Below are 16,028 nucleotides of genomic sequence, written 5' to 3' on the forward strand. Positions count from 1 at the left end.
TATAAACAAGCCCTTGCTACAAAAGGCATTCCTCTATAGCTTGGTAATTATTTTCACAAAGTTGAACTCAGCCAACTCTTCTATCTGTTTCAATTTGCCCTAGTTGAGCTGATTATGCACTGTTAATTTATTTCAGATTTACAGGTTGTGCTCTATTTCCTAACAAATTTGCTTTCCATGGTGTGATTCTTGCTCTCTGTGACATAGGATGATAATATTCCATTAATCTTTTTCTTTTTTTTAGCCACCGAGTTGCAGGAAAAGCAGATTAAAGGCATAATTGCAAAGGATGACTGTGTAAGGCACATTGCCCTTTGGTTGGCTGCACAGATAGAGGTGACCACTGGTGTTTTCCCTCCTATCAAGTGCTGAGTCTTCAATGTGGTCAATAGAACATTAAATGAATGGTTGTTGCACCTTGAAGGCTTACCTGCTTGCTATTAAGCTTATGCTTCCTGGATTATCCATGGATGAAGCAAAGTGCTGGCTGAGTATCAGTTGGGTGTAATGCGACAGGAATGGATTATTGATAGATAGATGCTTTTGTGATAAAAGCAATTCCTTGGTTGATAAAAGTCTGTATCGCTTCTTGGTTCAGCAAGCTTTTTCTGCTAAAAAATACTGCTGTATGTGAAAGTAGTAATTTGTGTGTTGTTTTCTTCTCAGTAATGAAGTGTGCATATGTCTAGCAGAAAGAACAGATTTTTATTAGGAAAAGGGTGGTATTGGGCCAATTCTTTGGAACATTGTGTGCTCAAGAACTTACAGGATGGTGCTGCATGGGTTGAATGCTTTCTTGAAAGCTGAACACCCAGGTTAGGGTTGCAGACGGGAACCTTCTAATTGTACCTATTATCTAGTTACAAAACCTGGTTTCCCCATTGTGTGTACTGATGGCTACTGTGTGCCCTAAATGTGTAGGAAGCGCCTGAGTTTCTCTCTCAGCTGACTTGTCTGTCTTTGGAACTGGAGTGCATTGGTTTGCTAGTGTATATGGAATTTTGAAAGCCATTGCCTATTGGGGTCACCAGAGTCAGAGGCAATGACGTAATCAAAGACAAGGCAGTTCCAGGTTCCAGGGAAGGAGGTAGACAAGGACTAGAAGCAGATGACTGGGTCAAGAGGCCCCAGACTAGGCAGAATAGAAGTTTGAGGCAAGGGAACTGGTGTGGCTGCTCAGGGAGGCAACTTGTTCAGGGTAAAGAACCAAACCTGTCAACAGTTACATAGAACCAGCCAGGCCCTTACTGGTTCCTCTGACCTAACTTGGTTGGAGAGCAGCCATGCTGTCTCTGACCAGGACTGGCCCAATATATTTTGCTGCCTTAGGCAAAGGACAAGATGGCACCATGCCATTTCCCAGAGAGAAGCTGACTGGACTGGCGGTACTAGCAATGGAGTAGTGTTCGTCATAATGCCTGAAGGCAGCAGGGTAGAGAAAGGGCTCTGCCCTCTAACAGAAAGCACCATGGAGATGAAGCCAATCACTCGCTTCTGCTGCTGTCTAAATTACATGAGATGTGAAGTTACATATTTAAATAAGAGTCTTCAGTCTGGCTGCTTTTTCTTTAAAATAAAAGGGGCCCTGATCCAGAATGTACTCCTCATCCAGATCAAGGCCCTGCAGTGGTTTTCTGCTAAGAAAACCACCTTTACCTGTTTGCTCTTGGTCTCCACAGTTTCTGTTTCTTGGTATGCTGTGAAATGGTTGGTTTTCTTTATTCTGTTTTGAGGTCTTTTTCACATTTATTAATATTATTATGAGCCCTGCTGGAAATCATTTTAAATAGTGTCGTGGAGGAGTTTTATGCAGAGTACTGAGTTTGAGTTTATGGTAGCTTGTGCTAATAGTGGTTTCTTTCAGAGCCCTGAGCTGCTTCGGGAGGAAAGGTAGATATAATAATAATAATAATAATAATAATAATAATAATAATAATAATAGTAACAGTAATAATAATAATAAAATTAATTGTAGCTAAGACCTTTTTCTAAAGGGGAAAAAAGAAACCTTGTTGTCATTTGCTTTGATCAGAGTCTTCCAGTGATTCTTGTCAGGAGCTGACCCAGTTGTGTGAAGGATTTTTATATCTTTTTGAGAAGCTGTGAGTTGTGTCAAGAATTAACTCGGTGATGTTGTGCTGGGTGCACTTAATCGTTTCCAGCCTGCTTATCTGACTACCCTGAATATGAAGCAGGATCAAAATCCTGCCTACACAGCTTTTCTGTCTTATTAGAATTATGAACGTGCCAGGAATATTGATTTTCTCTCTCTTTTTTTTTGCTTTGAGTTTTTGGTCAACAGCTCAGATTTCCAGCATGAGAGTTTTTGGCCTCTCTGGCCAACTGTTTATATTTCTCAGACTGCCCATTTGTTTCGTACTCTCTTCAACTAGCCAGATATATATGGCCCTGCTATTTAAGTAGAGTCCTTTATGAAGAATTTTCATCCAGCCCTTCCAAGAATTGTTCTCTTTAATTGCATAGCTGGCACTGGAACAGCCATTGTGAAGGCAGAAAATAACCATACTGTATATACATTTATATATGGAGTGTTAAAGTGATCCTGTGCGTTGTAGTTGTATTAACCTCTCCCTCTATTGTCATGGCACCATTTTAAATTAGGAGACTTGCTTCAAATAATGTTTAGAGACAAATGCTAACTGGAGCTGATGAGAGTTGGATGGGCCATACAAGTAAGAAGTGGTTGTCTCCTAGGAGCAGTCATGGTCACCTTCTCATGCTGGGACCTGTGTGATCAAAGACAGGCATCTCTAATGACCTTTTTCTTTCTTGCCAGGTGCCTATCTGGTTCCATATCTCGTATTGCTCATCCTCATCGGCATCCCTCTCTTCTTTCTGGAGTTGGCTGTTGGCCAGAGGATCCGCCGGGGCAGTATAGGAGTGTGGAATTACGTCTGCCCTCGGTTGGGGGGCATTGGATTTGCCAGCTGCCTTGTAAGTGCTTGCAGAAGGCTTGTGGTGGCTTTGGGACAGCTGTGTGGATGATAGACAGGTGGTCTTCCACATGTGCTGTCTAGCAGACATGTGCATAACAGACCCATTTCCCAATGTAAAGAGGGCTTAGTTATTGCAGAATATAATTAGAAGATACCAGCCTGTGAAGGTGGTTGGTTAGAAGCTCAAGACTGATGCCTTGAACAGTTCTTTCCCCCAGCTATGGAACAGGATCAGACATTTACCATCAAGTTCTGATTTCCTTTGATTTCCCTGCATGGTCCTATATATATCTGAACTGAAAGGAAGTGCCCTTCAAGACCGTGCCCTAACTGATCCACTGTTCACACCTGTCAAAACAAACCTCTTTGTAGTTTAGTCCTGATGATTCACTCTGCAGAGGGTCAAGTGATGGGCAGGTGGGTGCTAGCAAAAAGACCATTTCCCCTCTGGGATTGATACTGGAACTCAAGCTTAGCGCCACAACTCACTCATGCCCCCTAAGCACCATTGTGCCATTCAGCATCTTATATAAACTGCTGGGATGACAACCAAAGCCCCTTGATTGATGTGGCTCTGGATCACCTGTGCAAGAGCAACACTGCTTCCTTGATATCTGGCAATTTTGAGGGAAACAATCACTGGACATGCCCACATCACAGGACAGAGCAGAGTTTGAGAATGCATGGGGAGACAAGAGGAAAGAGAAGTCCCATTGCATAGCATAACCCAGTGCATTTCAATGTTCCATTCTCCACCATTCATTTTAGTATCACTTTGTTTGGAAATACGTTTTGCTTTCCAGGATCCAAACATTTTCATTCTCCTGTTGCCAGGTCTGCTTGTTTGTTGGGCTCTACTACAATGTGATCATAGGATGGAGCATCTTTTACTTTTTTAAATCCTTCCAGTACCCGCTGCCTTGGAGCGAGTGCCCCGTCATAAGGAATGGCACAGTGGCAAGTGAGTCCTTTCTCTTTCCTGCTTTGCATGTGGTAGAAGGGAAATGAGGCACACTTCTTCAGGTGATAAACTGCATTCAGCTCTGTGACTTCTAATCTTCCAGAATCTTATAATTCAAATGTGATAGTTGCTGCAGTAGTAATCAGTGCTGGCTGATACCACACAGCACAGATGGGTGGATGCATTCATTTATCCTTTTCCATCATTGTGGGTCCCAAGGAGAAATAAGTCTTCATTTGCCCTGTACTCTGTAGTTACTATAGTTAGGTAATTCAACATTACTTTCTCTAGGGGTATTGAGAGTAGTGGCAGAGAACGACCTTCCAGTCAACAACTTAACAATAGTTCAGGTTTGTTTCCAGCTGATAGGGTGTGGGAATTGCGTTTGGGCATTGGTTGGCAGGAAATGGATATTTTCCAAAGAGTGCTATAGAGACACTCTGGAGGTTAATGGAGCATTTAATAGAATGTGAACATCTCCCAGAATATATATAAATCTTTTATAGTGGGTGTAAATTGCCCCATTTATTTAACTTTTAGTTTCAGTGGCAAGATCTTGGATTCTTATTCCTTTCTCCTAATGTGAATTTCGGCATCCTTCCTGAAGTGCCCTATGACTGCTTGTCTCTCCTACGTAGACTTTAAATGCTGCCTTGCTTTGCTGTGGCACAGGTGTGTCTAAATGAGAAGTCAAAGCATGTAAAAAAACACAACTCCATAGCTTTTGTCTCTTTTCAGCCGTGGAACCAGAATGCGACAAAAGCTCTGCTACTACTTACTTCTGGTACCGGGATGCCCTGGACATCTCCAACTCCATTAATGAGAGTGGTGGGCTTAATTGGAGAATGACTTTATGCCTCCTGGCAGCTTGGACCATTGTAGGCTTGGCCATGATCAAAGGAATTCAGTCTTCAGGAAAGGTAAGTGTTGATGGTGGCAGCCCAAAGCAGAACAGAGATTGCCAGAACCTACAACAGGTGGACCCACTTATAAAGTGGTGGATCCAGGGATGGGAAACCTGTGGCTCTCCAGATGGTGCAGGACTACAACTCTCATCATCCCTTCCCATTGGCCATGTTGGCTGGGGCTGACAACGTCTGGAGGGCCACAGCTTCCCCATCCCAGACCTACAGGTTACAGAAGACAATAACTAATGTTTGGGACGCAATCTTGTAGCCAGGACAAAGCGTTCAGCAGCTTCCACACATCCTCAATGGTTCATGGGGCCCAGGTAACCACAATGGAATAAGAAGCTAGGAAAAAGGAAAGGGTGAACACTTTCCCAACCACCTGGTCCAGGAGTGCTTGCTCCATTTTGCTTGGCTTGTGCCTCAGAGCAGCCACCTGAAAGTAAGAATAACATGTGAAAGAGCCCATAGTTGAATGAATGAAGTCAGCAGTACCCGATAGCAATCACAGGCACAGCTTCCTCTCTTTTGGGATACAGCTGCTCAGTTTACCTATCTTAGGGCATATCCACATCAAACAGCAGTCACTTATTTCCCCATGAAGAACCACAGGAATTGTAGTTCTGTTTGGGGAGAGGGCTCAGGATCTTGAACAGTGAATTCATCAAAGTACCGCATTGGCCTGAATATAAGCCGCACCCAAATATAAGCCACTCTTTTAAAATGGGGGGGGGGTACCCAAATATAAGCCGCTCCCTTCCTCGCTGCTCCTTGCTGCATACTGGGGGGGGGGGGGAGCCGTGCTGTGTTGCCAGCCGCCTTTCCCCTTCCTTGCTCTCTCCCTTCCAGGCCTTGGGGGAGAGGATGGGGAACTACGCATGGGGCAGGTGCCACTTCACCGCGCTCCTGGCGCTGTTTGCCCCGCACTCCTAGCTGCATACCGTATGGTCGCGAATATAAGTCACACTTTAACTTTTCACGGTTGGAATTTGGGCAAAAAGTGCAGTTTATATTCAGGCCAATATGGTATCTCACCAAACTACAGTTCCCAAAATGCTTTGTAGAAAGAAAAATACTGACAGAAGTTTCCAGTAGGGTAGATCTGGGCTTATTGTTCATCCTTAAGACTTTCTTTATATACAGTCTACTGCTGAATTATATATAAAGTAGGATCTCCCGCTTTCTCTCCCTCTCCCACTCAGGTGATGTATTTCAGCTCCCTTTTTCCTTACGTGGTACTGATCTGTTTCCTGGTCCGGGGATTGCTCTTGAGGGGGGCGATAGATGGGATTCTGCACATGCTCACTCCCAAGGTAAGCCCACCACACTCACCATGTGCCTTTAGACCAGTCAGAGAAATGTCTCTTACTGGGAACTATAGCTAGCAAGAATCCTATGTCTCTGGTGATCATCACAATCCATGTCCTATGTTAAACTGATGCCTCTGTGGCGCTGCCTGGATGGCACCAGAGCAGAGCAAATTTTACTTAGGTATAGGTGTTGCTGTTTTAGTCAATGGTGCTACTCTCTCTGAAACTGAAATGCTGATGATTAATTGCTTTGGGCATGCCTGTCCAGGTCTGTTTCATTATTCTTCCTGCTTGTGGTCAGAATTGTACCAAATTAACTAGGTTTGCCAAAGGACAGCTGCAAAATGGATTGACTCATTAGCTGTTTAATTAATTCATTAAACAAAGATGTAGGTGATTGAAATTATGAAGCTGGCATTAATCCTGATTAATTTTGAATAAGAGATTCTAAAATACAAGCCCCAGTGTCCAAGTTCTCATTGTAGGTAGAATGATTAGCAACCACACATCTTCCATTTGCAATACTGCACAGGCCCAATCTGTAAATGGCATCTCCATCAGGTTTGTCCAGATTCATGGCAGCAGAAGGTCCCACCGGTATCACACTACACACGAGCAGCATGCAATGGATGCTTTAGCTGAGATTCCTGCATTGCAGGGGTTTGGACTAGATGACTCTATGATTCTAATTTGGTAGGGCTCACTTGCCATGCCACAAACCATGCTGGACTGAAAGGGAGTAAAGTGCTTAATAGTTTGCTAGTACATTAGTTTGCAGAGAGCACTTGCATAGCTTGCTAGCATAAGTGTGACTATCCTGTGCAGTCTATTAAGTGCATTCTGTAAGCAGCAATCCTTAATCAATAAGGTTAATCAAGCTTTTCTTGATAAAGGGATGGGGGCTAATTGTAACTGGCAGGGGTCATTTTGAAACACTGAGTTTGTTTTCTCTCAACTGTCATTTGGACACTACCTGTGTTTTCAAGCTTTCTTCCATAGGAATCATAAGGGCTAGTGTTTTTGGTTTTTGTTTTGTTTTTCTCTTTTAAAGGATTGTGACATTTTTTCAGGGCATGATATTCCATGCCTAACTGGGTAAGCCCACAAAGTGCACAGGCAGTAAAATTCTAAAATGCAATGATGAATAAGGCATTCACAGTTCTGCATCTGAGATCCATTTATTTCCATGGGACCTGATTCCCTTTCTATTGTGCCCTTAGGCATCAATAATTGAGTCAACAGAGGAGAAAGATAGAGCGCTCTCTCTAGCATATGCACAAAGAACAGATACCCAGGCAATGATGTGCTGTTCTCAGCTGCCCATGTTATACATTTAAATATAAATGTGCCATATGTGGACCAAGCTGAGCATCTCTGATGCAGGATGGATGACTTGGCTTCCTTCTCATCTCTCCTTACAGCTAGATAAAATGTTGGATATCCAGGTGTGGCGGGAAGCAGCCACTCAGGTCTTCTTTGCCCTCGGACTGGGCTTTGGCGGAGTTATTGCTTTTTCCAGTTACAACAAGCAGGACAATAACTGCCACTTCGATGCAGCCTTGGTCTCCTTCATCAACTTCTTCACCTCCATTTTGGCCACACTGGTAGTCTTTGCTGTGCTGGGCTTCAAAGCCAATGTCATGAATGAAAAGTGTGTGGTTGAGTAAGTACTCATTCCAGTCTCTCTCTCCCTGCCTCTCCCTTTCTCTCTCCCCTAAAGGCTTCTCTGGAGGGCACAACCACAGCAGCTATCTATTTTTCAGGGTACCTTATAGTTACTTTAAAAAAGCATCCAGTGCAGCGGGTGCAATTCTGTTCTGGCCTGAAGCTTTGATAGCCAGGTGGCAACCTAGAGTGCTCTCTGGAACCAGGATAACATCTTTTCACCTTATTATTTTTGCAGAATGTGCTGTGAAGTAATTGGACTAAATCCTGCCACTTCATTCATTATTATTCAGTATTCATTCAGCTCATTCCTTCACAATTTTCTCCCCTCCATTTTATCCTCACGACAACCTTGTTAGGTAGGTTAGGTTCAGAGACTGTGACTGACTCACCCAGTGAACTTCATGGCTGAGTGGGAACCAGAACCTTGGTCCCCCTTGTCTGACATTCTTAATTAACCACTGCACCACACTGGCTCCCATCAACTGCTGGGGTTCATTTTGCCTGTTTTGCTGGAAGAAGATGCCCTTCACCCAGAACAAGGTGAACAAGGCCAGGCAATGGCTCTATAATGACCTTTAGCTTCTCCTCCATAGGAACGCTGAGAAGATTCTGGGTTATCTGAATACCAATGTCCTCAGCCATGCACTCATCCCACCCCAAGTGAACTTCTCCCATCTCACGGCCAAAGACTACACCGAGATGTATGGTGTGATAAAGACAGTGAAGAAGGATCATTTCGATAAGCTGGGCCTGGATCCTTGTCTACTGGAAGATGAGCTTAACAAGGTATGTTTATAGCCAGACTTGCTTTTCACGGTATATTTATAGCTGGGCTTGCTTTTCATGGTCATTTTCGACCCTAGATGCTGGTTCTGCTCTTGTACATCATTGAAGTCTCAGAGTGAGCCAACTTGCTTGGGAAGAGCACATGGTAGAGCTCTCTTGGGATTGTACCACTTCTGCATGGTGCAAGTGGGGGATCTCATGCTCATATGCACCCCATTTTCTTGTTAAAAACAACCACCTCTCATTGCATATAGAAAATTAACACCTTGCGTATAGAAAATTAGCATATTAGAGAGAAGGCTAAGGCAGAAAGCTTGTGATTTCTGTTTAAGATCACTCTTGGTTGCAGTTCTTACCATGTGCTGATGAAGACTTCACTGACATAAGGAATAAGGAACTGAAGTATGTCAAAATCATTGCAAGAATTGAGCTTGTGAGAGGTGGCCGAATATAACAGTGTTATGGAACAGATGTGTCTGGGTGCTGTGAATAGTAGAGCCTATGTTTCGTATGCTGAAGTTCCCAGGTTTATTCCCCAGCATCTCCAGGTGGGGGTGGGAGTGGGAGTGTCCCTTGTCTGAAAACCCCAAGAGCATCTGATGCTGAGCTAGATGGACCATTGGTCTGACTTGGTTTAAGAAAGACTCCTGTCTTCCTGAGATTACTGAGGGAGGTGAAACTGAGAAATGAATACATCATGTAATTTCTATGGGATACATGCATTGAAAAGTCACAACTTTCCATGACTACTCAGAACATGTATATATGTAGTGAAACAGATGCTTGTTCAATCATTTGTATGCATTATGCATCATTTTCCTTATACCCACAATGGTTTGGCTGTTTGGTTCTGCGAGCCTATGATTTTACAGATAGAAATCTATTTACATGAATACATGCACACCTGCTTTTATGATGTAATCTTCTGCCCAGAGTAACGCAAGCATCTTCTTTTGGCTGTGTACAGTCAGTGCAGGGAACTGGCCTTGCATTCATAGCTTTCACAGAAGCAATGACCCACTTTCCAGCTTCTCCTTTCTGGTCAGTGATGTTCTTCTTGATGCTGATAAACCTGGGTTTGGGGAGCATGATTGGGACCATGGCTGGCATCACCACACCCATCATTGACATGTTCAAAGTGCGCAAGGAAGCATTAACAGGTAAGTTCTCTCTTGGGGAAACTCAAGAAACCATTCACAGAGTAGCACTGTTGTGCATGCAATGACATCATTTAGTTCTGGCCAAGACTTGTGCTACAAAATACGTTGCTGGACGGGATCAAATTGTAATTCTTAAAAGTCATGGCATAACATCAGAGCTGAACCAATGTTTCTATTACTGAAATATATTTGCTGTCCCCAAAAAGAGCAGAGGGATTTGGGGGTTAAGAGGTGCCTGTCAACATTGGGAAGCTCACACACTGTGATAATGTGGCAGTATCTGGGGAACTGATGATTTTGGGTCATTTCATAAGACCAAACTGTGGAGGGTTTATGGGTGAGTAGATCTGGGCTGAGTTTGGAAAGTTTCAAAATGATTTTGTGATTATTTCATCAAACCTCCACATTTATCATACCACTACAAAGCTGATCCAAATGGCTGCTAGTAGCATATTCACCGTGCAATCCAAGAATGTTTTGGTTACTTCAAAGTAAATCACAGTGGTTTCAATGGATAGTAGCCCAGATGTGCCTCGGGTTATGAATTGACCACTTCATTGCATGCCAAACTCTGGTAGAATCAATTCAATGCACATGTCCAAATTAGCAAGCTATGTAAAACCCCATTAAGCAACCCAGGGTATGAAGCACTGGTAACAAATTCCATTGCAGTGACAAAAGCAAAAACCATCATTTAAACTCATCATTCAAAAAAGCATCCACATCTGAAGCCTGATGTGAGCCTTCCAGTCAGTAAAGTTAAGGGGGTGTTTCTGAGGTATATAATACCTTCTGTGAGCTCCACATGCCTACCTGCCTAGATACTTGCAGATTTGTATGTAGCAGATTTTGTTTTACATTTCTCTAAAGATTACATTGCATATTAAAAGTTTAAGAGCAATTTATAGGGCACTCCTATGAATGTTTGCTTAGAAATAAGCCACACAGTGTTCAATGGAGCTTAATCTCAAATAAGTGTGTCTAAGATTGCAACCTTAAACTTTTAAATAGTGAAATCAAGTACTTAAAATTCACCGAAACCAAATGTTGTGCTTGCCTTAACTCTGTTTCCCCATAGTAGCCAGTTGGGGCTTCTACGTATAGGATAAAATTTCTTGCATAGAAGCCACATGTGGAAAGTTGGGTGAATCCCACACATAGCTTGCCACACACATGTCTGTTTTACCATGATCACCAAGTAGAGGAGGCGCCAGTGGTGGCCTACTTCTGTCAGGCATATGCACATTAACAAAGTCGATGTGCATTCATTTATCAGCAAGCTACATGCAGGATATGTGGCCTTGTAGGTAAGACATTTTGTCATGTATGAAACTGGCTTTGGAGTTACTTTTTCTGCAGGAGTGATATTATAGCCATAGAGCAACAGACATACCAACTTGAAGCTCACTGACCCAACTCCATGATATAGGACAAACAGGGGCAACAAATGCATAATTTTTTGAAGTTGGCTCAGTCTGAAAAATCAGGAATCTCATCATCACAGCTCTATTGTATCTTCAGCACGGGGTCATTTTTTCCGTATATATTCAGACTCCTATGGTGAATTGAATTGAATGAGTCATGTTGGAGAACTGACATGTGAGTACTATTATGACCAGAGGTGATGTGAAAGATGTTTTGTAAGATTCAAAGTGGGCATTAGACTGCAAAAGTCAGAGTGACCTAGGTTACTAACATCCAAATCCAGTTCATCCTGGCCTGGAAATTGGGAAAAGGGTGCTTTCGTCAAGTGAATCAAGAAATGGGTGACTCTTCAAGAGGAAGTTAAGTTATAATAATTTTTGCAACAATTCTGCAAATATAAGGAACTTGCGATCTAGTTAGTATTGCACAGGCAGACATGAATTTGGGACATTTTAAGTGCTGGACTTCACAGCCTCAATAACACTTAATGAAGAGAAGATGTTTCCCTACATCACAGTGAGCAACAATGTGATAACTTTAACACTTTCCCAGATTATCTAGTATAGCCTCAAACTCTCCCCTGTCGAAGTAGAGCGCTTGTCACCGATATACCCTGAAGCACTTTTTGTACGTTTGAATAGCTCTAACATATTGATGCACTGTTTGTGTATCTGAAGAGCTCTAATCTCTCTCTAATTCCTGCCCTTAAAGTCTTTCCCATGCACACGCATCTCATGATACTGCCAGGGGCCCTTGTAGTACGTTGCTGCTCTTTGGTAGAAACAATATTATCAGTTTGCCTTTTGGATCCTGCAGCAGTTTTGCCTGCCCTCGTGTGGCTGACGTTACTGTGATCTGCTCTTTACAGTTGGCTGCTGCATTTTCGCTTTCTTCGTGGGGCTGATCTTTGTGCAACGCTCAGGCAACTACTTTGTCAACATGTTTGATGATTACTCTGCAACGCTGCCACTCACCCTCGTAGTCATCCTGGAAAACATTGCGGTGGCTTGGATTTACGGCACCAAGAAGTAAGCATTTATTTCCAGGAGGGTTAGCCTGTTCATATTCCTACAGGCTTGTCTGAATTCCTAAGCATTTGGCTTTGAATGCTTTGCCCCTCTTACCACTACAATGGGTTTCATTGTTCTTGAAGCACTCAGGCTTCTTGATGCTTCTTTGGACTTCTGGCCCCACCAGAGTTCCCATCCAAATCTCTCCATCCAAATCAAGGGGAAGTAAAGAGCAAGGAACCTTGTGCTTCAACATCTGTTTGCTTTCTTCCTTTCTTCTTCCTAGATTCATGCAGGAATTAACAGAGATGCTGGGTTTCCGCCCTTACCGGTTTTACTTCTACACATGGAAGTACATCTCGCCCATTTGCATGGCTGGCCTGATGACAGCCAGTGTGATCCAGCTAGCTGTCAGTCCTCCAGGTTATAATGCCTGGATCCGAGAAGAGGTGAGTTGGCAAATAAAAGTGCACCCCCCAAAGGCTACAAATCCGCAGGCTGTGTACCAATTGGCAACCAACCCACATACTATACAGTAAAGCCACAGGGTCCTCGCTGCAAATGGCTGTGATCATTTGTGCAATTGTTAGGCCAGCGTCCGCCTGGAGGCCAGAGAGGCCTCATCCTTATACCAGAGTACCTTGCATTTCCTCCTGCTTCCAGAGCTGTGGCCACGGAGGTTGCAGATACACCATAAAACCCAACTAGCCAATATCCTGCTGGAGATGATTCCAGACAGAGCTGGCATGGATTTCTGGTCACCCTTCCAAGGAATTGGGAGTGAGAGGCTATCTTAGCCATGTAGAGTGACAGTGGTTGAAATCCCAGTGTTGCAAATGCTCCCTTGCTTTTTAGGGTAGTCCAAGGTTAAGGAGCAGTATTTCAAGGTATGGAATCTGAACATTCATGTAAACGTTTATTTGTTCTGCAGGAAAATTGTTGGTCCAGCTTTGTGTAACTATGGGAAGCTACTGCCTCTTTATTAGCATTTTATTTAAGTGGGGGTTGCCACCTGCAAGAGCAAAATGTTCTAATGCAGTGTGCTCTTGAGAGATTAACCCTTTGGCAGGTGTTTCAGGGTGCGTATGCAGAAAAGGGAACAGAGGAGTGAGAAAGACCTTTTGGCAAAAATCCTTTGCATGTATAAGATTTTCCCCTTGCAGTACATGCTGGCCCTTCTCTTGGAGATGGGAATACAAGCAGCATACTTTACTTGCCTTGCTGCCACAGAAATAGCAACTTGATCACTTCAAGGACCTCACTTGTGTCGAGGCTGATGAATGCCAACTGCCAACTGCGTTTTCCCTTCTCTTCCAGGCAGCAGAGAAATATCTCTATTACCCCAAATGGGCAATGGGCATCCTTGTCTCACTGATCATCCTGGCCACCCTTCCTCTGCCGGTCGTCTTCATCCTCCGCCAGTTTCACCTAGTGTCAGATGGTTCCAATGCTCTTTCTGTCACTTACAAGAAGGGGCGTATAATGAAGGACATCTCCAACTTAGAAGACAATGATGAGACACGTTTCATCTTGAGTAAAGTACCCAGTGAAACCCCTTCCCCAATGCCTACACATCGTTCTTATCTAGGCCCCGGGAGCACATCCCCAATGGAGATGAGCAGCGTTGCCAATGGACGCTACAGTAGCGGGTACCTTACGGCTACCACTCCCGAATCTGAACTGTGACCGTCAACCAGCAACCTCCCTCTGTTTGCTGGGTAAAGGAGAGGAGGTCCAGGAGAAGGAACCTCTGCTTTAGAACCCCTTCCCAGAATTTACAGCAGACAGGGACTAGATGATGTCAAGAGAGGGTAGACGTGGGAAGGGGCCTTCTCCAGCTGAAATGCCAGATCCCTCCTCAGTGAATAATAGTAATAAGACATTGCAATAAATTTTTATGGGCATAAGGAAATTTTTAGCCAATTGGCATTGAAAAACACAAATTGCTCCTATATAAGAGGCTGGAAAAGGGGGATAAGTTAAGGCAACAGCCAAAGAAAAGAGCATCATGTTTTCTGGATCTCTGTCCTTGTCCATCCCGTTCCTCTAGTTGGGAAAAGAGATATGCCTCATTCCACTGAGTATGTTTAACCACCACCGTTCATAGCACAAGGAAGATCAATCCTCTTGGTATGGATTCTACCAGACCACCTGTGGTCTTACACTCTGATAATCTCCAAATAGCACATTCTTGGTCAACACTTCTTGCAAGTCTGGGCCAAGATATATTTTATGTAGGCAGCACATTACAATGCCTGGCGATGCCATCATGTGATACCTGCCACGTCATTGCTGATGTTGGATCAAAAACAGTAAGGAACAATGGGATCTCGTTTCAGTGAAGTTTGCATTGGTATGCGTGCTAATGTTACTTGCAGTATTCTTTTATCAAACGTCTGCTCACGCAGTGGTGCAAATTCAGGTATGTGCCATGTGCATAGGCTAGAATCAGAAAACTGTTCCATCAATGTAAATTTTCTGGAATTTGTGGTGTCACTCCCGATATCTACATAACTCTGAGCTGGCTGTGACCTCAGCCATTTTATCAAATACACCATCTGACATAAACTTTTTCAGTAGCAGCCATACTCTGCAAGCACTGTGAGTGCATGCCGGAGTCTTTTTGCTGTCAGTTTTGCGACATTAAAAGCACCTTTAAAAATAGTAATAATAATAATAAAGGTTCTTACTGAAGAGAGTGCGCAACATCTTTCAAGGTAGTCTAAGTGTGTTGGGTCTGTTGCATTTTCCATCAGATGGTGCAGTCATTGCCTTTTACTCTTGTGAATGTGGCTGTGCATGTGTCACAGTCATTTAGGATGCAGCTGATAACATTTTTAATGAATAGTGATTCAGCTCCATCCAACCTCTGGTTAGTCACATTCAGCTGGTGACTGAACCCTATCTTAAAAGTTTTCTGTTATTTTCATTTTAGTAACTAGGAGGTCATGCAGTTCCTGTGTGGGAGTACACACTTAATGGGGTTCTTTAAAAGAATGTTGCTCATATATGCCACTGAATTTAAAAAAATCTCTTAAAGATCTTTCTTTCTTTCTTCATTTGCAGTTTGAGCACTCCCCTTTGCACAGTGAGTCTGTGGGAGCACACATTTTGCCTGCTGGAGAACAGCAGAAGGGCACCGCTGCCACAAACCTGCCCCCAAAAAGTCAAAGTGCAACAGACTCTTGTGCTGTTGCATATGATATTTATGCTGCCAATGGCTAAATGTGCAAAAGCTGCTTTAAGTGCTTTATGGTTAAGGTGATTTGAGAGCATATAGTCATGGTCACTGATCTGTAGAAAGATCCATGGCCAAAAGTTATATTGCTTTCTCCTGCTGGAAGAGTATAAGATGAGGAAAATGGAACTCTGAGAATCTTTTCATGCTTGCTAACATGGGGGCAGCTTGTCTCATGAGCAGCTCTTTCGTGGCCTTAAGTTAGGGGACATGTCTGGCTCCAGAAGCGCATGCTTGCAGCAGATAGCAGTGTTGGTTCCAGTGACAGTTGACTGATCCAACCAGCCGTGCTGTGAAAACCACTTTAAATGGATACCCACAGATACTATCTCCATGCATTCATTGCAACACAGCCTGACCTTACAATCCTGTGCTCAGGCATTTGGGAGTAGGGTTGAACAGATTGGTCTACTTCTCATCCATGTCAGCTTTTCATGTGTTTATTCATAAGTCAGTTCTACCCTGTTTCCACATTAATTTTCAGATTTCTTTTTTAAAAATCCATATGAAAATTAAATGTAAATGTAGATTGAAATACATACTTAAGAGTGGCTGGGGAGGCCCAGCCGGATGGGTGGGGTAATAACAACAACAACAACAACAAC

At 43.3% G+C, this 16,028-nt stretch overlaps 1 protein-coding gene across 2 annotated transcripts in view; it reads left to right on the forward strand.

Annotated features, from left to right (window-relative positions):
• The window catches only part of SLC6A17 (solute carrier family 6 member 17), a 29,188-nt gene extending 13,179 nt beyond the window's left edge, over nucleotides 1-16,009 (forward strand). For both annotated transcript variants that reach the window (XM_083509871.1, XM_083509872.1), the window contains exons 3-12: nucleotides 2,798-2,955; nucleotides 3,792-3,918; nucleotides 4,657-4,838; nucleotides 6,029-6,139; nucleotides 7,558-7,799; nucleotides 8,398-8,590; nucleotides 9,558-9,750; nucleotides 12,044-12,203; nucleotides 12,472-12,634; nucleotides 13,503-16,009. In XM_083509871.1, the coding sequence (XP_083365997.1) occupies nucleotides 2,798-2,955; nucleotides 3,792-3,918; nucleotides 4,657-4,838; nucleotides 6,029-6,139; nucleotides 7,558-7,799; nucleotides 8,398-8,590; nucleotides 9,558-9,750; nucleotides 12,044-12,203; nucleotides 12,472-12,634; nucleotides 13,503-13,871 (1,898 nt within the window). In that variant the 3' untranslated portion in view covers nucleotides 13,872-16,009. The remainder of the gene's footprint in view (nucleotides 1-2,797; nucleotides 2,956-3,791; nucleotides 3,919-4,656; nucleotides 4,839-6,028; nucleotides 6,140-7,557; nucleotides 7,800-8,397; nucleotides 8,591-9,557; nucleotides 9,751-12,043; nucleotides 12,204-12,471; nucleotides 12,635-13,502) is intronic.
• The last annotated feature ends 19 nt before the right edge of the window (nucleotides 16,010-16,028 follow it).

The sequence above is a fragment of the Podarcis liolepis genome (assembly GCF_965112155.1).
Source record: "Podarcis liolepis genome assembly, chromosome: 6".
NCBI classification, from domain to species: domain Eukaryota; kingdom Metazoa; phylum Chordata; class Lepidosauria; order Squamata; family Lacertidae; genus Podarcis; species Podarcis liolepis.